General features: G+C 32.0%; 1 protein-coding gene across 2 annotated transcripts; it reads right to left on the bottom strand.

Annotated features, from left to right (window-relative positions):
* Nucleotides 1-4,120: 4,120 nt before the first annotated feature.
* LOC111883225 (protein TRIGALACTOSYLDIACYLGLYCEROL 3, chloroplastic) lies at nucleotides 4,121-9,619 on the bottom strand. Of its 2 annotated transcripts, none has more exons than XM_023879565.3 (10): nucleotides 9,148-9,619; nucleotides 8,742-8,861; nucleotides 8,427-8,522; nucleotides 8,020-8,097; nucleotides 7,862-7,923; nucleotides 7,682-7,757; nucleotides 7,161-7,268; nucleotides 5,803-5,978; nucleotides 4,955-5,039; nucleotides 4,121-4,513 (listed from the first exon to the last, which is right to left on the bottom strand). In XM_023879565.3, exons 1-10 carry the CDS (start codon nucleotides 9,334-9,336, stop codon nucleotides 4,475-4,477), a joined length of 1,029 nt encoding a protein of 342 aa, XP_023735333.1. In that variant the 5' UTR covers nucleotides 9,337-9,619; the 3' UTR covers nucleotides 4,121-4,474. The 2 variants fall into 2 exon arrangements, with proteins under 2 accessions (XP_023735333.1, XP_023735334.1); XM_023879566.3 differs by having other exon boundaries at nucleotides 8,742-8,858.
* Between the last annotated feature and the right edge of the window lie 12,481 nt (nucleotides 9,620-22,100).

Below are 22,100 nucleotides of genomic sequence, written 5' to 3'. Positions count from 1 at the left end.
ATCAAAAATCTTGAAAATGACGCCGACAGGAAAATTTTCGATCGATTTCAAGTACCCAGTGTCGTTATCATCAAAAGAGCAAGTCCCCTCGTAAGACATGGTCTTTTGATCAAGGAAGTCCTTTTTGGGAAAAGTAAGGATACTCGAGCAAAAATGGAGTGCCTTTTTACCTATGATCATCAAACAAGAAAAATGGGAATAAAGGAACAAGAAATTTACCTTTGAGATAACCGATAATGCTTGAAAGAGAGCTAAAAGAAGTAATAGAAGATCAATAACCATTAACCCCCATTTATGCGGATTAGCAGAGGATAGAGAAGTGATTTGACAATATAATCATATCTTTTGAACGAATACAATTCTATCCGATAGAGTTTGAATTTCAAATCCTTTATTTCTATTTAATTAAATTATACACTTTAAGTACTTAAAACTAATTCAAATATTTTGCAGGTATAATTTGGGGGCAATATTTAGGGCCAAGATCCTCAATCATATCCAGGATCCCAGATCTAAGGATCCTTAAGCCGATCCAGGATCTCGGATCTTAAAGGAGTCTTAAGATCCCAAACATACATCAAGATCATAAACATCGCCATCATTATTTCCTAACAAGTTTAATGGCTATATTTCTTGTTTATTTCTGACATGTGCAGAAATGGTCAACATAGGACTCATTCAAAATGAAGAATCACTCCAACCATGCTTAAAATCAGGGAATACCAAGTCAAAGCACGTTGTAAATACTAGTTCAACAGGATCCCGAAAATCTCAGACTTGTAGTTACTTAACCTATACTATATATACACTTGTAAATGACACACAACAGGCATAATCTTTTGACACCTTATAGACGTAGAGCAAGGCAAACACTTGTAATTGTATTTCTATCATCATCTCTGCAATTTACATTCAATCAATAAAATCATACAAGCCAGGCGATCATTATCACCTCCTAAGGTTTGATGTTGGAGATCCTAGCAAGGATCAGCGGCTTTCCTTGTAAACCACTTGTGTTATTTTTATCTCAATTGAGTACTCACATTATTCACAAGACCATAGCCTATCATACACCTTGGTTGATTTCCACTTAGTCGATTTTTGACCAAAACAATAACTTATTATAACCTCTAGAAATATTATTTTCCTAAAATAATAATCTTCCCTAATTTTTGACTAAAAACAACATTTTGATCAACTCAACTTGTTCAAACTTCGCATCATGTGTGCCATAGTTAGGAACATGAATCTTGATTTTGCATAGGTTCTATTTGATTTAATTGTAGGACTTGATATGAAGAATAAAAGATCAATTTGGATTCCCTATACCATCTTTTTATCATTATCAATTGAGCTTCATATTGAAGCAGTCAACTAATGTACAATCTAAGGTTCAAACATTCCTATTTAACTTCTTGTGTTATCCATACTTTAAATGCTTATAAGCCAAATGATCAACCAATATCAAAAGGAAAGAAAAGGTAGATTAATCATCCTTCCAATCCTGGTAATCAAGTTAAGGATGAAAGAAATCACTGGTGAAATGATGATGAGGGTGATCATGTTGATGATGGTTCTGAATAGGTCCGAATTTAGGACTCTAATCATGATGAGGAGTACTCTCAGTCTCAATCGTTAGACCATAATGATAATACTAACCAAGCTGAATATCTCCATATTTATCTAAATTTCAATGACAATGGTCAAGGACCTACATCTCTGGTGCAAGATGATGACATCTACTTAAAGGATTCGCCTTCTTACTCCACTCCAAATAAGCATATCAAACTCCCTATTCCATCAAATGAGTCACCTCCAAAGTTCATACCAAATAAGCATATTTAGTTCAAATCTTCTTCTTAATCCTCTATTAAGGTTGCTAAGACCCACTCCACTCTCAAATCAGACTCAAGCTCATGTATAACTCTTAAACCCACATATTTTAAAGTATGCTAATGACTTATCTATTATGAACACGTTTATAGAGTAGTAAAGTCTATTTTAAAATAAGCCAATGACATGTGTTTATTAATCCTTGTTAAGTATATAAGTGTGATTTCATGTAGTTAAATGTTTTATGTTTTGTGATCTCTTTTCAAGAGTAGTTAACAAGTTTTCACGAACTCTTTTCAAGAGTAGCTAATATTTCTTTAAGAACTCTTTTTAAGAGTGGTTATGTCTTCGTGAACTCTTTACAAGAGTGTAGCAATATTTTTTTTTTATGAATCCTTCACAAAGAATAGCGAGTATGTTTTCAATAAAGTTAGGAGTAATGAAAATGTAATATAAGTTTTCTTATTTAATCAGTCAAGTTCATGGTGTTATAACATCATACAAATCTTTATGAATGTATTTCAAATCAGACATAGTTTATGTATAAGTATATGTATATCATGGCATTTGAATGTGATTGAACTATATAAAAGAAAATTGGTGCTAATGCATACCTTGAATTTGAATTTTTTAATAGTTATGATTGTTTGGACACATGATATCGAGAAGGGGATAGGAAATGAAGACTCTACTAGGATAGTACCTCCCATTGCAAAGTAGATGTCTAGCTAATGATATCATAATAGGTTGATCTCCTCTTCTTATTTTGGTAAGGGATGTCCAGGACTTGGACTATTTTCTGGACCCCCCGGGCCGGTTCTCGGTTATAGGAATTGATTAAAACCTTTCTGGTTTTTTTTACCGATTTAGTTCGGCCGGTTCAGGTAAAAACCGGTTTTGGACCTGATTATTAAAAAATATATTTTTTCAAATCTTTTTTCTAATTATCCATGTGGCATGCAGTTCTTTTCAGCGTGTAATCTAGAGCTTGTATATGATTTTAGACTATAATTTTGTCGTTTTTATGTTATATTCAATGAATTATGAGCCTTCAAAGTTGAGATATCAAAGCCAAAATATATATGTGAAAATCTTTAAACATGCATATCTCATTCTTTTTAAGTCGGATTGAAATGTAGTTTTTTCCAACTTCTAATTTGGATTTTGTATTTGATTTTAAACTATAATTTTGTCTTTCATGGTATTATATTCAATGAATTACAAGTTTTCAAAATTGGGATATCAAAGCTGAAATTTTATCGTTTTTAAAGTTTAAACTATGATTTTTGGTGTTAAGATAATTATTTTTGTATGTTTGTGTTATGATTGTTAATTTTTGTTGGTGGACTTTATTTATATGTTAGTTGCTTTTATTTGAAAAACTAATTTTGCAAATTATATTATTATAGATAATGTCATTAATTAATTTGATTTAAAGTTCAAACAAATGGTATAAGTAATCAAAAATTAATTTTTTTTTTATCTAAAACAAACAACCAAACAAACAATTATGTTTTTAACGAGTTATATTGTATCAAACCCCAAAACGTATATGTTTTAATGAGTTGTATAAAACCCAAAAGCATATTAAAGTATTAAACTCAAAAACATATTCGTTATAACGAGTTATACCGTATGCACCTAAAGTTGGAACGGGTGCAAGAATTGAAAAAACCGGAACTGGACACGGATGTTTGCATGGCTTATATTTTTAAGTTTCTGAAATCAGTTCGGTTTAAAAGCCAGTCTGGCCCAATTCGATTCGATCCGGTCCAAATGTTCACCTCTATATCAAATGATTGATCTAGAATGGCTAAAATGCCTATACAATGTTTGCATGGCTTATATTTTGAAGTAAGGTTAATAGTATAAACTGAAATACCTTATGTATGAAGTAAAAGGTTATGAACAATATTTTCAATAAAAGTCGTTGCTTCTAATTTATTTGAAAGTATGAATTATCTTTAACGTTGAAAAGATTTTGTACGTATGAAGTTTGACTTATTATTGTTATACTTGACATGAAACTATTAACCCCCAAATTAGACTATCATTTTCAGAAAGAAATTGTTTTTCCGATGGAACCAAATTTTGAAAAATATGACTAGATGTCAAAAAGATGTTTTCAAAACTATTAGATTTTTATATGTTTCGAAGAGGGGGTGTTACGATCAATATAAGTGGCATATTTTCTTTACAATTTTTATAATTCTTGAAGTTGTTTGATTCTATAAAAATTTCAATGAAATTTATAACGCTTAATATTTGGATAAACTACAAGTAAAAATCTATAGTAAACCGGACCAAGGTTTCTTTGAACCGACTTCAATCAAACTTTTTTTGCATGGTTCATGTCCATTTTATACTTTTCTAGTACCTTTAACTTTCATTATTCATTTAAACATATAAACCAAGAATACATTTTTAACAAGTGTTAACTAAAATCTAACATCAATATGAGCATTTACTTTAGAAGCCGCTAGCAAAAAGAATGCAATTCCTATTTCCAACCAAACACTTGTGCAAAAAGCTCGAATTGGGATCACCTCAAATTGGTATCTACTTTGTTCAAATTTTGACTTTTTACGGGATCCGTTGACTTTCTTTAAAGTTTTCTTTAACATAATCTTTGCATTATGGTTTAGTACCTAATAGGCCCATCCAAATTCCCTGAGGCAAACTGACAACCACAATTCACACAACAAATAGTTAGCAATTAGAATTAATATTTTTAAGAATTAAAAACAATTCCCAGGTTACCAAGTTCCATGTTTTGAAATCAGGGAAAAAAAACCCAGAAAAAAACACAATGTGATGTTAGCCATTGAACTATAATCATAATAATCGTAAGAAAAAATATATATTGAAGTAACCAGGAAAAATAGTTGTTTTTAAACTTTCAGATGAAGTATGATATTATAATCTTTGACAGAAAATAGTGAAGTGTCTAAATTCGAAAGTTGATAAAATTGTGAAAAGATATGTTTTTTTTTTTTCTGTATTTTGGCCCAAATCTTTATATCCAATGTTCTCCTTTTCTATGACTTTAAAAAGAGTAATTGCACTTTTTGCTCCAAGACTTGCTTCTTAACTAAATCCAATTACAACTGAAAAAAATTACCTGCTGAACAATTGGATTAGCAGATGAAGTGAATTCATGAGTCATTCCTTCCCATACAACCTTTCCCTCATGAAGAAAAACCAACCTGAAAAAACAACACAATACCATTCAAGAAAAACAAACAAAATAGCAACATTACCTATTATTTTATTCCTTTATGTCATTTAACATCTGACATTTTCATTTTTGCTTTATAATAGTACAAGAAAACCCTGTCCCACCCAAAAAGATAGGGACAAGATAGGGACAAGGGCACAACATGACATGACAAACAACCTTCTCCAGACTGAGAATGAGAATGATGTAAATGAGACAAAATTAAGTTAAACAAAATTTAAAAAAAATAAAATAAAATAAAATAAAAATCTTTTTTTTGTACCACCTAAAAAGGTGGGACGACACGTGAGACAACCATGTACTGCATTTTGGTACATTCGACAGACTGAGACTGAGAGTAATGTCAATGAGACAAAAAGAACGTAATTTTTTGTCCCACCCAAAAATTGTGGGACAGGAAAAGAATATGACAGACAGTCTTGTACAGTTGTACTGCATTTGGGGTGCATTGGACTGAGATATCAGTGATGTCAAATTGTCAATGAGACAAAAACAAAAAAAAAAAATTGCATTGTTTTCTCCAATCAAAAGGGTGGGACATGGACGGAACAGGACAGAAAGCCTTGTACTGTGTTTGGGGTGCATTGGACTCAAACGTCATGTTAGTGATGCCAAAGAGACAAAAATGACCCTTTTGTTGCACACAAAAAGGTGGAACAGGTGCAAAAGACGTAAATACCCTCCTGATCCTCATCATTAAGAAATAAAAATAGCTCTAGAAAGATACAAACCTGTCAACGGCTCTTCTAATGGTACTGTGTTGGTGAGTTACAACAACATAAGACGCGATCTTCCCAGGTTTCCCGAGTGCATCGTTACCTTTGCAATGAACGGACCGGATCAAATCTTCAACTACGGTAGATGCGATGGGATCAAGCCCCGCGGTTGGTTCGTCATACAAGAGCACCTGTAGGAAGGGTAAAATCGTCATTTACACTTACATGGGGACGGAACTTTCTCAAAACTTTCTTACAGTTTTTGTTTTGTATATATATATATATATATATATATATATATATATATATATATATATATATATATATATATATTCTTGTCACGTAGTAGGAAGGATAAAATGGTCATTTACACTTATTCAGACGGTTCATTCAGTACAGAAAGTCAGAAACAGACGTTTTCATATAGCAGTTGCTCCAAGCAGACATAATGGAAAAAAAGAAACAGGCCCTTAAAAAGGTAATCCATAGAAAAAGTAAAGAGAATGAGGCTTTCTCCATTAATTACAAATTTACCCTCATTATGACCATTTATATATCAATTGATATGGTTCTACAATTTTTCCCCTCTTTTTGCCTTTTTAGGAGGGTATTTTAGATATTTATAAGGCGCTAAATGAAAGAAACAAACAACAATGTACTTTCATTTATTTGTGTATTATAATATCCTACGTCTATTCTTCTTCTACAATTCATTTTCCTTTTTTGCTCTTATAAAGGCCAATTACTTCAAAAACTCAACCTAATCACAAAATCATACTTTCAACTTTTCTTCTTATTAGCACATTCTACTTTGAAATTCTAGTAATTACATAAGTGAAAATTGCAAAGAAGTAAGTCACCATTTTTTGTAGTCAACTTTTTTAAAAATAGTCAAGTACTTTTCCCAAATTACATACTACATCAGATGTTCCAATTCCAATTTTCATGGATGAAAGGCTTACTAATTAAAATTTGCATACAGCTTTTCTTTTCTATATATTTTTTTTTCAAAGAAGCAATTTCCATGACTCCATCATTTGACCTTGTAGGCCCAATGAATATATCAAGAATATTAAGAACTAAAAGGGAAGGGTAAAAGGATACCTAAGGTACAATGTCTTTTTTACTCAATGGATATCATGAGACAACATGTGTTTCCTTTTAACTTAATGCAGAAACAATAACTTAATAGAGAAAGTCAAGGAAATTAAGCTTTCCCCTTTAAGTCCCAACATTTTACAAATTCCCCCATTCCATTTTCCAAGTGTGTCATTACTCTCTCAAATATTTTTTAAACATCTTTTATCTAGACAACACTAAATGGGGGGAAAAAGGCCCAAATGGCTAAATACTCAAAGCACTATTATACATACCTCAGGTTCAATTGTGGTTTTTGTTGTATCATTTATTATAGACCTTGCTAAAGCCACTCTTTTTTTCATCCCTCCAGACAACTCAGATGGCATCCTGTCCTCAACATCCTGCCAAAAAAGTCATCCAACTTTAGAAGAAATCACCTCATAAATTTTTCATGTGCAATGGTGTCATACAACATACAAAACTATCATACACTTCCTACTAGTCTTAAGGGTAGATAACAAAGGAGTTAATTAGGGGTAGTTTGGTCATTCTCTTATTTAGGTTGGTTTAAGTGAGTTGTTATTTTTTAGTTTATTCTGTGAGTAATCACTTTGGGAGAGATCTTGACCTCTCAAATGTCAACAATCAATTGTAATCTTCCATTTCTAATATTCTATCTTCAATCATTCAATAAACCTTTCAATTTCAGAAGTTAAACCATAATAATAGCCCTTTGACTTTCGAGTTGTGATGATATGGAGATTAAACATTTGTGAAATAATGTTGTTTTTCTATGAAATTAACCCTAACTCACCTTTAACCCAACTGCAGCCAAGGTTTCTGCAACAAGTTCTTGAATCTTATCTCTGGGCATTCTTGAATGTTCATATCTATGAAACTCAAAAGAAACCAAAAAATGTCAAGAGTTGAGGTTAAAGATTAGAATTAAAATTGAGAAACATGTAGAAAGGAGTTGATGATAACACAAACTTACAAAAGGAAACCAACATTTTCCCGAACTGTTAAAGAATCAAAAAGTGCTGCACTTTGAAATACCTGATTATTGAAAGAAATCAAAGAAAAACATTTATGTTATTAAAAATAAAAATTCCCAGAAAAAAAAATTGAAACTTTAAGTGTTGGAAAACACACCAGCCCAATTCGAAGGCCGGACATGTCATCATCACTTATTAATCCATGTCTTCTTCTTCCTCGAATGTAAACTTCCCCCTGCTCAAATGTAATTACAGACATAATGTTACACATGACATGACAAAACAGGTGCATTGTGTTTGGCATGACATGACATGACAGAATGGTTGTACTGTGTTTGGCATACATTGGACTATGACTAGGACTGATGTCAATCTTTATGCTGCCCAAAGAGGTGGGACAAAGATTTGCTCTTGATGTTTCATATGTGCAAAAGACGAGAATGCCCTTCTCATCCTGATCATCCAATATAGCCCTAGAAAGCTATCTAGTCATGTCCCATGTAAAAAACACAGACATAATAATGCACCATGTAAACTATTATTCTCAATAGAAAATTTAAAGACCTTATCGGGAGTAAGGAGCCCTGCAATGATCTTTAAAATAGTAGATTTCCCAGTGCCAGAAGGCCCAATGATTCCAACTGCTTCCCCATACTTAATCTGCACAAATCCCACTTATGGTTTTTAACACGTTGTATAGCATGAAGTAATCAATTCTAGATAAGTAAAAAGACCATTACTACATACAAATAGAACTAATAATCTACTCAAGGAGACATTTATTCTGCAAAAAATGTTTGTTTTTCCAGCAACCACACCACCTTGACCTTGTAGTTGGCATAAATGCTCTAAGAAAGATGAAGAAATTGAAGCATTTACCTTAAAATTTACACCACTTAATATGTGTTTCTCCCCAAATGACTTGTAAACATCTTTACATTCGATAAGCACATCTGTCTCATCCAAATCTTCTGTAAACAAATTCAAAGACGAATCCTGCTACAAATAAACAAACATTTAACTCGAGATTATCTATCAATAGAATACTATCAGTTTATGGGTATTCTTCTCTATTATTGTATGCTTCTTTTGAACCATGTTAGTGGGATATTGATGACAATTATGTTAACAAGTAAACTTCACCAATGAATTTGCACATAAAGCTTTATCAATCATGAAACTGAAGATACGACAGAACTGGAATTCACAAATACAGAGAGAAAAAACTATTGAAGTTTTCCGATGGAATGGAATAGGAACATATAAAAGGATAGGCAATTCATACGTTGAATTTGGAGGGACGAAATTCATCAGCGGGCTTCAAATTCTGCGGAGCCATACTACAACAGACGAATTTTCTTGTGTAGATCGAGGAAGTATCAACTTTTTTGCGAGATGTACGATTCCCAGTCGAGAGATAAGATACATTCCGGGAATTTAGAGGGTAAACTGATGAACCCACTAACGAACTCATACTTTGGAAGAATTTTGACTAATCAAATCAAATTGAATCGACAGAATTGGAGGGTGACACAGACGAAGTCATGAGAAATTGGTAGGTGTGACTACAAATCAAAGAAACAATTTAAAGATAAATAGGTATATGATGAAAGTTGAGATTGTTTGTGGGGCGGTGAACTTTGGCGTTGAAGGCTTGGGGAGGGTGATGCGAAGAACCCAAGAAGGTTAGGTAATGGTGCCTAAATGCTACAATTTGAGCCTAAACAGCTTTCCTCGTTTAGAATGTGCTATAAGAATTCGTTTCTTCAGATTCAAGTCAAATATATCCGGATGATTGATTTTTAGGGTTAGCGAAAACCAAATCTATCCGAAAAAATCTAAAACTGATACAAAAAACGAAAGTGTGGTTTGTAATTTGGTAAAAAACTGGGCTTATAGTCTAGCGTATCCGTATCCGGTGTTGCCCTCCCTCCCTAGAAATACATCCTCCCTCTTAGAGGTTGAAGGTTCAAGTCTCATGAGAGACGTAGGTGGAAATTTAGGAGTATTGTTGGAGTAGTTTAGATTTGCAGTTCCAAAAAAAATGGTAAAAACCTATAGGGTCACTTCGGTGTGGTTATGGATAAAAATGAACAGTCAAATATTTGTTGGATTTGTTGGAATTAGTTCATACTAAGAGATCGTTCGAATCGACCATAAGACATAATCAAATAAACTTCGTCACCTCAAGTAAAGATATGGAACCTTCAGATGTCCATGGCATTCTAAGATTGAAATAAAAACCAACGAAGTAAAGGATAAGATTCTCAAATCGATATAAGCATCTTAGTCAAAGATCTGGTGATCATCTAAGGAGTTGGGAAATCGTTTCATAACTATCTATATACGGGACATCGTCTTAACTCTCAAATAGTGTGGCTAAAAAGAAATAAGCATTGATTGATATGATCCATGATGAGTCGCACACTATGCTGCCATACAACTGTGTTGAATTATACCAAGAAGACTATCATAAAGTCATAAAAAGTGTACCAACAAAAGGTTTCAATTATTCGACTGTCTATTTTTATGGTTCGTGTTTGATATATTGTCTTACGGTAGAATCAATTACTCGATTGCCTATTTAGTTCTCAACTATATACGACTGTGCATTCACAAGGTGACTTGTCAATATTAGCATAATTTTTTTCTGGCACGAGTACGAGTGGGGGATAATTATAGACAAATAATCTAGGAAAATTAATAAAATGTGCTAGTATAGACACATATGCAAATAATAAGATGCTTAGTAGTGGACGTAATTCTTGGAATTAGTACGAATAGGTGTGGAATGTAATACGGGCCCGTACTGCCGGAAGCACATGATACATACATAGATCAAGAAGAGACACAAAGCTTCTAGGGAACTTGTGGAAAGTTTAATAAGAATATGATAATGTTGAGTAGGGTTATAATCGGTATCCATTGGTATGGCCAGTTATGTAATGACCACGCAAGAAGGGAACAACTCAAGGTTTGGCTTTATTGTCCAAGGTGGATGGGGTCGGCGGAACTCAAGCACTATCATTAGGGAGGCCGAAACCGAAACTAAAATTTGATATATCAAAAGCCCTTGTATTTTTTGTTTATGAATCATTTTCTTGCAAATATAAATAATGTTATGAAATTTAAATTAACTAATAATGAGAAATTAGGTACATTTTTTTTTGAAAATAATGTATAATTATTTTTTTACTTATCCAAAGTATAATTTTATTAACAAATCTATTTGTCTTATCAAACCCTAATTATACAACTTAAACAAGAAAGAAAGTAGAAATAAAAAAAATAAAACGAACAATGAAAGACATACCATTGTTAAAATTCTAGCATAGAGGAGCATTAAGGTATCTAGGCAAAAAATTGAAAAGGAAAAATAATTTCTTAATAACAAATTATGCATTAAGATATCTAGGCACAAAAAAACTACTTCCTAATATAAATAACTACGAAATATAGTATATAACCATTTAAATATTTAATACAGACTTGAAAGTCAAAAGCTAGTATTATAGTCTGAAACATAGTGTATTTGTACTCTCTTTAATAGAAGAACAATAAGCATAGAGACCTACGGTGTACTCTTATTTATAATACCATATAAAAAACAAATTTGTAGTCTGAAATGGACTTACAGAGGCAATCGGAGAAACTAAGAGCATGAGTGCTGGGGGCGTTCATGGACAGAAGAAGACGATGAGGCTAGAGAAGAAAATCACAATGACAAAGAAGACGAAAAAACAGGTGTCGGCAATGGTGGTTAAGGGCAAGGTTTTCAGAATAATTTTGGAGAACTTTTAATTCTTTTCTTCCTCGATGGTATTATATGACTGAAAATTTAAATTTATATTCTTCGTGGATCAGTTTTCCTTCAAATTAGGAAGCTAAATATAGTGAAATATATATTTGGTAGATCAGTTTCCTTAAAGTTAGGAATTTCAGTTTTTCTAAAAAATTATAGATTTTTTGTTAATTTTTTGTGGTGATCTGATTCTTTATTGGTTCCTCTAAACACGTCTTTTTCTTATAATTTAATAGCTAAGTAGTTTAAAGAAATAAACATGTTTATATACATATATTAGCAGATTAAAAAGCAGGGGGGCACAGATTAAAAAGTAGGGGGGCCATGGCCTCCCCCGGCCTCTAAAGCGTTCCGCCACTGGTCCAGATGATGACAACCTACGCATGTTGATTTCTTTAGAAGTGTCACAGGTCCTATTTAATATAATAATGCGAACCACTGCAATACACAATGAAGAGTTGATCTCTATGGTCAATGATTTCTAAGTTAAGTTGACAAATTATCCAAGAATGAATTCGCTTATTGGGGGTATGGGTAGATGTTTCATATAGTGAATCCATTTCTTTTTATCTAGTTGTGACTTGTATCCTTGTTAGTGTTGTCTATAATGATATATCAATCAAAACCTTTCAATTGGACTTATTCTTTCAATTCATATTTTTTTCTCTCCTAGTTTGCAAAAAAGGAAACTTAGTTAAGTGCTTTTTTATAAACATATGTATAAAAAGAATATATAAAGTATGCAGCCATTATGTAACATCTATTTTCAGGTATTGCTCTTAGGATTCAATAATTCTAATTTTGGGAGTTTTAGTGAATTTTGACTAACCACGGCGTGGTGATGGAGCTCACTACACCAAGGTCATGCCATCTAAATGAGACGTGTGTTGTTAATGATCACAATGTGGTCTTGTATTAGCCACGACGTGGTGGCGGATGAGTGAAAAATCCTAAGCCTCGGGCTTTGGGTCCTATTAAAGAAACCTTGTGATTAGGGTTTTCTCTCAACTCTAACCTCCATCCATTTGAAAGAAACCTATAGTATGTGTGTGTGAGGGAGAGAGAAAGAGAGAGAGAGAGAGAGAGAAATATAAAGAGTGTGTGTGTGTGTTCTTGGTGTTTTAGTATGTCTTCTTGGCTTATCAAGGCTCTTTGAAAAAGGTGATCCAAGCTAGTTGTGAGAGTGATTGTTGTTGAGAGATTGTTTCTACAGGATTCTTTGACTCTAGAAGGTATAAAGTCCATACATTTCTATCTTATGAACCAAATGTATTGAGCAAGAAGTCCAATTTATCCAAAAAACCAACAAAGAACAAGAAATGTCTCCCCAAGGGTGACAACTATGGGAAGAATAACCCAGTAGAATGACGTCATGGAAAAGGAGAATGCTTCAATTTTGGAAAAACGGATCAATAGAGAAAAGATTGTAGGGAGACTATAAATTTATGCTACAACCGCGACCAAGATGGACATCTTAAAGCAAATTATCCCCAAAGGACTAGTAAAACAGTTCAATTCCCAATCTCTGATATGTTCAAAGTCACCAATAAAGGGTCGGGACTATAAGAACCCAAGTAATAACCTTCTAGCTCAAAGTAGATCAAACCGATGCAAAACCCAATGTAGTTGGCGATACCTTTTTTGTCAACCTGATATTTACATTAGTCTTATTTGATTCAGGAGAAAGTTTCTCCTTTATATCTCTAGCCTTTAGTAAGCATGTAAATGTTATAATAGCTTTCTGAAGTAAAAAATATTCAACGTTAAGATGATAAGCATATTTAAAGATAGTGTAATGGATGTAGTACATGTAGAATCTAAGATAAGGCCTTAATCTATTTCCATTAAGGAAAAATCTACATGGTTACACTAGTAGTAATATAATCACCTGCCATAAGAAAGTCAAAAGTTGTAGCTAAAAGGATATACGTAATAGAAAAATCATTTGATCGACCAAGTACTAAAGGGGCATAGTAGCCGGAACTATGGTAAAAAGGAAGGGAATAAGTGATTATGTTCCTTTCATATATATGAGTAAGTGAAGCTTATAAAATTTAGCCTATATTTGGGATAGATGAGTGCTATTCAGAAACAAATTTGAGAATTTATTCATAGAAACATCACCCTTTATTTAACGTACCAAGATAGGATTAAGAATGATCTATAGAAGGATCAAGTTTAAACCCAAGTGGGGGAGAACTAATCATTTGTGAATGAGGAAGTAAAAAAGGCGAGACCCTAATTAGTGACCATCTGATCGAAATAGACAAGTAGAAGTTACACCATCGATAGAATGGTTAAATTGGAAAAGTTTCATAACTTTAAGGTAAACGGTTGCTATGTTTAACTATGAACATTTAAATCTTAAGCTAAGGTATAAGGATGGCCTTACCATCAAAAACATCATAATGCTTAGTGTCATGATTGTAGTTAGATATTATAAGAAATAGTATACATAATAGTCTAGAATGTTATTCTTTAAGGATTTTAAAGGGAAGTCACAAGGATTGGAATGATAGTTTTCAGTTTAGTGGAGAATTCCATTATTAAATGAATGATACTATGATATAGTTCTTATAGGACATGCTACGAGTAGGTCTTATAGACCTCGAGGTAGCAAGGTCAAATAGAATTTAGTATGATGATAGTATTAGGATACTGTTAGTAAAGACTTCTAAATTCCATGGGCGAGTCGGTTGATGGATAGAATTGATATGTTATTTTCTTAAGAGTCTATTAATGTTTTAAGGGAAATTAGTGAAGAAATGTGATACGTGAGATATAATCATAGAATTAGAGTATAATGAAATGATAGTATTTCATGAAGGAAACATGAATCAACCAAATGTATGGTAAGAAAGAATTAATGACAAAATTGAGATCTTAAGAAAATGATTTTACAAGAACAGTTATTAGCTAAATTTTAAAGATTAGGAAAATAACTTATGCAATACACTAATGGAAACAAAGGGTTATGTATAATATTAATAGGAAATATTTGAATATTTAAGGATCAAATGGGTATATGTGCTTATGAGAAGATGGTCACTATGATAAGGCAAAGTATGGATAATAAGTGTTAGGTGTTAGTTATAAACTTTATTTGGTAATGATCTAGGAATTAAATGTTAAGTATGAATAAATCATAAACTAGATCTTATCAGGATTTTGTAAGCATTAAGTGTTTTAATGTTAAATACTTCATAGAAAAAGTATGACCTAGATTTAGTCCTTATTTCATAAGATATAATGATAAGTTTAGATTCAAGGAAGGAATTCTAATAACATCTTAAAAGATTAATATCAACCATACATCTGTTATCAGCCATGCATCTGTTAAGAGATGTATCCTAGAAACCTAGTTTGGGTTAGAGACAATTTCGAGGATGAAATCATTATAAATGGAGGAGAGTTGTAATGCATATTTTTCACTTTTAAAGGCAATAGACTATAAACGCTTATTTATAAAACTCAAAGCAAAAATGTATTACTTTTTAGCCAAAACAATATGAAGGAAAGTTATAGTTTATTGTGAGACAATTATGTGGATATAAAGGATGTCAAAGAAGGAGTCCATATGAGGAAGTTACAGCCAAAAAAAGATAAGATCAAAAAATTGCCACATGGAGCGCGTCCCTCTCCTATATGGTGTGTAGACATGTTTCACTCAAGGACACATGACAATAGATGAATGATATGTGGCATAGATTCAAAATGTTTCTTGACCATGGTATGTCAACCAGTTTTAGTGGCTATAAATAGCAGTCTAAAACTCATTATTTCTCACCCCTTTCTTTGTCGATTATCTTTCTCTATCCCTCGATATCTCATTCCCTCATGATTTGATTTCTTATTCTCGAGTTTCAGTAACGAAGCAATGAAGCATTGAAAGGAACCTACAAGAAAAGGGCTAATCATCGATGCTACGCTCATCGTTTTCTGAGTCATTCGTTAATTGAGTAAGTTATACTTTCAATTCAGTATAATTGAATATAGGGTATTCCATTTTCATTATTATGGGATTAATTAAGGATCTAGTTACCAGTTACTAGATTACATAGTTATCAGTTATTAATCAGAAATAATATTATAGGTTAATACATGCTTGGTGTGCCTACTCTATACTTCAACAGTTAGTCGTTCAAGTAAATGATGATGTGAGTTACACTAACTCATATATTATGTTAGCTTTTCCTGTTTATGTGAATATTTTCCATAGATACCCCATTCGGTAGAGTAGAATAGGTTAAAAGGATGGACTAACTAAGGATATATTTTACAGAGTCAGTTAGGGGTGGATAATCTTTATCATTCTTCATATATAGGTATAGGTGAAAGGGATGGATTAACTAAGCATGTCCTTCATGAAATCAGTTAGAGGTAAGGCAATCATGACAATGGTGTGATTAGTCATCCCTTGATCATGAAAATGGTGTGATTAATCCTCATTAGTGTGTCTAGTATATTTTAGGATTCATATGTCATGTTAACCTATTTGGAGATACATGATTCATATAACGAGTGAATGTTGTGTTAAGTCACTAATCATTTTCTCTTACCCGTTGTTATTAAAAAAAAATTAGGTTTATCAGAAAAGAACCCAACTTGACTACAACATCCACATTACAACTTTGAAAATACAAAGTCTTCTGCTATTTACTCTCAATGACAATGTTTTATGTAACTTCAGAAGGAATAATTTTTATGAATGATATTTTGTTATCAAATTTTAATGCGGACCAAATAGGTCTTTTATCCTTTTCGGAACAGGGTATTATAGAATACCATGTGGATAAAGGAGTTCATCAAAGATTTTGCAGATTAGACATACTCAAAGTTGTCGACTTCATAGATTAACTTTGGAAGGGAACTTTGGTAACTCCAAGTTGTTAACCTAGTCAAATTATGGCTCTTTCACTAAGTCTATTGGCATTTAACACGCAATTGACATAGCATAATAAATTAATTTATTTGATACTGTAAACTAATATAGCATGAAATTTAAATGAAGTAAATTATTATGTTCAGATCTTAATCTATGTTAGTAACCTATTACTATTATTAATTCAGTTATGTGTTAAAATTCACATGTGTTTACACTTCCTTGAATATCATATTCAAAATCTCCATAGTTGACCATATTTCACAATAAGAAAGTGTTGAATTAAGACTAAAATGGGTGCCAATATATTATCCATAGTAATGGATGTAACATAATGATGTGACTAACATACACATATCCTTAATAGTTAGCATGTATTAGAGTAATGTGTACTTTGAGAATTACTTCATGGAATATTGTCACAAGAAATTCTAAGATGGTAATATCTTATGTACTCGAAACGAAGAAATGTAGTACTTAATCTTAATATGTTGTGCCTTGATTTCCTCCAATGTTAACAGACAATTATATAAAATATGTTTATGTATGACATAATGAAGGGGTAAGGGTCAGTGTAATTGAAGTTGATGTGTTCCTTCAGACTATAGGTATAAGTGATATCCTCAGTAGGGCTACCAAATATGTACCAAGGAAAACCAACCAACATAACACCAACTGAACCAAGAAAGTTTTCTACCAATACATTTGGTTAGTAGTATCGTAGCAACTATGTAATCAAGGTATGGTAATGGTATAAAATTTTAAATACCACATTAATATCGTACCAACCAATTCATTTGTTATAAAGATATATATATATATATATATATATATATATATATATATATATATATATATATATGAGAAAATGATCATAATAACCATCTGCTAAATGTGACGTCATATGCCAAAAGTTCTTTTTTTGGGCGTTAACTGCTAAGAAGTCCCCTTGAACTGCGAAAAGTAACGTCATCATCTGTTTTTTTGTTGTAAAACATGTATTTTGTCATTTTTTGGTTATTGAAAAGCATGTATTGTCTAGTTAGATTTTCGTAGATTTCGCTTTCGAAAATTTAGTTTTTTTTCCTAACTTTGAACATTCATAACTCTTTCATACAAATTCCGTTTGGGGTGAATTTTTTTTTTTCATTTTTTCTATTTAGTAATGGATATCCATATACATATCACACTCCAAATTTAAATGATCGTATGACATGCCTTTTTAGGTCCAAAGTAGTCTCTTTAATGAAAAATATGAAAATGACCCAACTTTGAACCTTCATAACTCTTTCATACACCTCCTTTTAGGGTGATTTTTTTCATGACTATGTCCTAGATAGAAAGGACTAGCCATAAAAATATGACACTCCAAATTTGGAGGTCATAAAGTCCTATTTTATAATTTCTTAAGTAGGATGGTTGTGTTGTTTTTAAAATTTTCCAAATAAAAGTGGATATTAGGAAAGTAATGATACAATGTGTTTGTATAGTTGTTTAGGAAGGTAATGATATTAGGAAAGTAATTTGGATTTGAAATTTACTAATTTATTATAAAGCAATTAACTAGCTATAATATCGAAAACAACTTACATAAAAAACAACCAATTCTACTAATCATAATCTCTATCACTAAGAGTACAATTAAAGAGACAACTAATATTGTTAAAGGTTGCGACTTGTAAAAAAATTATGGCCAAGAATAGTACCTAACTACAAACCAAGAATATTTTCAACTTCACATCATATGTTTCAAGATGTCTGGCCGACCTAACCAACTGATAATTTATCAACGTATTGTTATGGTAGTTTTTAGCATCAACCAACAAATAAACCCATACCATGGTCCTTTTAAAATTAAGAAATAGTGGATTAGGGTTAACGGGTGAGGCATCAATATATCTAAAATAGAAATAAAGGGTAAATTGAGAACATGCTACCATTTTTGGAAAATCATATAATGGTTGTCCAGGGTTACATCTTTCCCTCGAGGTCCTTATAAGTGCTTTACTTCTACAATCACAACATATCATTTGATAGATTTAATTAAAGATACTCCATATTCAAAGTAAGCTTCTTGAAGGCATTTTATGTACTATATATAGAGGGTTTATCAAAGTGGTTGGTGGAGTATGTCACCTGTAACACCCAGGTTTTCACACTAGGTACACCCCAACAAAATTTATTTTATTTAAAATCTTATAAAATATTTTAGTGTGCAATAGAATGTTGATATTATAAGAAGTTATCACCAGAAATCATACCGACATCAAGTACATGATCCGAGTTGGGTGCTGCAACAACCTAACCTGCAACACAACGATAAAAAACATCATAAGCCATAAGCCATAGTGAATAACAACTACAATAACGTAACAATATATACCATCATTTACAAAATTAACTTATCATTCAAAATATACATCACATCTAATATGATAATTAAATTCTACTAATTAGTTATTGTTTACTGACAATACACGAAACCTACTAGTATCATTTTACCATAAAAGTTATAACTTGGCAACAATATCAAGACAAACCAACGTTTCACCACCACCCTAACCACCCCTTTAGGAATCCTCCATCCAAAGTAGGTACATCATGTTTATTTTCCATTCCATATATCAACTATCACCTAAAATTATTTCATCAAACTACATCGTATTATCATCTTAATGATGCATAGTATAATGATATCATGGTGTATTAAATTCTCATATATGTGTAACAACAAACATCAATAAATATATGATGTTAGAGTAGAGTTACTCACATGGTTATTTAGCGAAGTAATTCCATCTTTGGTCTCTGACCTTCGCTGCCTTTCAACTTGCCACGTACTAACATCTAATCAATAATGTAACAAATTCCTCAAAACTTGTAACCATTTACTACTAGCTAAAATATGTGACTATTTGTCACCAAACTAATTAAATGTCCATGTATAATCACCTGACGACTAAAACATGTAGCTCGTTAACCCTATCAACAAAATCTTGGTAAATTAGGATGTTTAACCCCTTACCAACTAGAATAACATTTAACTAATCTTCAGGTTTGTAACAACACCGTATTATGAAATCCTCTAACACTTGAGATCTAACAACCCACTATAAAATCCTTACGTAAACATAATTATGTAATAACAAGATCAAAATACATCGACTCATATCGTTGCTCAACCCTCATACCCCCGTATGCTAGTACGACTCTATAGTATTAAATCTCTAGAAACACCTCTCAAGCCTCTCCCCTGATCATGTGTGCCAAAAAATCCTCAAATTACACAACCATAACCTATGTATATTGCTCGAAAAGTGCACCACAACACACTCAACTTTATGCCTCGAATTGGTGTTTTGTATGAGATCTCAACTCGTGTCTCATCCTTCCGCCACGTACCCATCAATTGTCATCACATGCATAGTGACACTGATTGCCTTCACACTGTGTAACTTAACCTATGCGTCGTGTTGTACTTGAGACTTGATTGTTTGACTTTGACTATTGTTGATTTTCTCAAAATAGCAATGTACTTTTATTTCAACTTCAAACTACCATATGTTTCTCATACGAACTCTATTTTGGACGAAGTTTATACCTATAAAATCATCTTCGTATGAAATACAACTTAATTTTAGTAAAACATAATACATAATTTAAAACAAACTCCAATCTTTATTTCTCTTACTTATCTTATAACAAGTTATATACATGTTATGGAAAATAGGTATTACATCACCATTAATTTGTCATTTCACCATTGATTTAATATTTCACCATTAATTTTTCATTTCACTAGTAAATTGTCATTTCAATGATATCGCCTAGTTTATACATATTTATCATGCAATATCAAGTTTATTTATGCAATATGAAAATTTGGACAAAAGGTGCTTAATATTGTTTGAATTGTTATTTTGTAGATTGTTTATGTTGTTGGATGACAAGGAGCTAAAATGGAGCTGGAAGGTGCCAAGGTAGATTGGATCGTAGATTATTGAAAAGATGTTGAAAAGAGATATATGTTGCATCACTTTCTTATACATATTATGCCCACATATCTAATACTTTGAGGGTACGAGACAAAAGCTATTACGCAAAGCTTAGGTTTTATATAGGTGTTGTATATGTTGTGGAATCTCTATAAATAGCTTCAAACATTTAACCTAAAGGAAGCAGATCCGTCAACCCCAATACCACACTTTATTCAACAAAAACCTCAATATAGTTATTTTGAGAGTCTAGAAGATGGCCAAAGTGTCATTAAGCTGATATTGAGAATGGATGTGAAGGATTGAAGAGTAGAAACGTTCAAGAATTCATGGGGTTTGCTTTATTGACCTAATTTGTGTTCTGTATGACTCTCATTATGTTTTAATTTATGATTTGGGTTCTTAAACCCTTTTGCTTTGTTCTAATATGTAAATAAGACCTTGAGATTTTTGTTTGATTATTATGTTGGATTATTAAAGTTATTTAATTTATTGTGCTTGTTTGATTGAATATTTATATGGGTTAAAGGTTGTTCTTTACTACATATTGTTGAGTTTATACAATTAGAGGAGCAATCTAATTATATTTTCTTGAATCATAATAGCTTTATATTTTTTATAGCTAGTGATTGACCAAATCCTAGGGTTAGGTTAACAAGGTATGAACTTTAATGTATGTGACTACATTTGATGACCAATTTGTGCATGAATTAGTTCTTATGACCATTAAGATTAATTAAGATCAAATATTGCATGATTTGAACTTAATATTAAGAACCTAGATAATTAATTACATGACCATGTCTTAATTGTCTTTATGATCATTAGGGTTAGAATCTAACCAAGTTGTTTGTTTCCAATCAGTATGTGTTTGGTTTATTTGTTATTGATTTTTGTTTATTTAAGTTTAATAATCAATCCCCCCTTTATTCATTTATGTGTTAGTTTAACTTATAATTAAACATTCTAATATTAATTTACTACCATTCCCTTGTGTATGACACCCGTTCTAACCAAAGCTATACTCATACACAGTTGGGTCACACTTGACCAATTATGTTGTAGTCCTCGATTAATGAAAATTCAGTTTTATAAATTTAAAACGAGATTTGTACATATCAAGTGTTAAGTTTTTGTGTACAACTTTTGCAGCATATGTGGCCCGTGTATGATACCCATATGTCACGTAATAGCTTTTGTCATGTATCCTCCAAGTAATAGCACGTAGGCGTGATGCGTATAGGGAAGTGATGTGGCTATGTCTCTTTTTAGCATATTTCCTTCAAATTTCGATCCAATCCAAATTCCAACACCATTTAACAGTTCAAAGCATATTAAGCACCTTTTTTTACTGATTTACATCTAAATATAGCATAAATGTGTATGATATTGAATAATATCAGCATCTTAAAATTCCTTATTAATCATCGACTATTATCTATAAAATCTATATGTACTCACCAGGCTAGTTGGTAAAGAGTAACTACTGTTGTGACCTAAGTCTTGTGATGCTTTCAAATCTATCGCTTGTCTAAAGCTATTCAAATAATTGTCATGTT

The sequence above is a fragment of the Lactuca sativa genome, chromosome 3 (genome assembly GCF_002870075.4).
Source record: "Lactuca sativa cultivar Salinas chromosome 3, Lsat_Salinas_v11, whole genome shotgun sequence".
NCBI lineage: Eukaryota > Viridiplantae > Streptophyta > Magnoliopsida > Asterales > Asteraceae > Lactuca > Lactuca sativa.
This window is presented reverse-complemented; position numbering and strand designations above follow the sequence as displayed.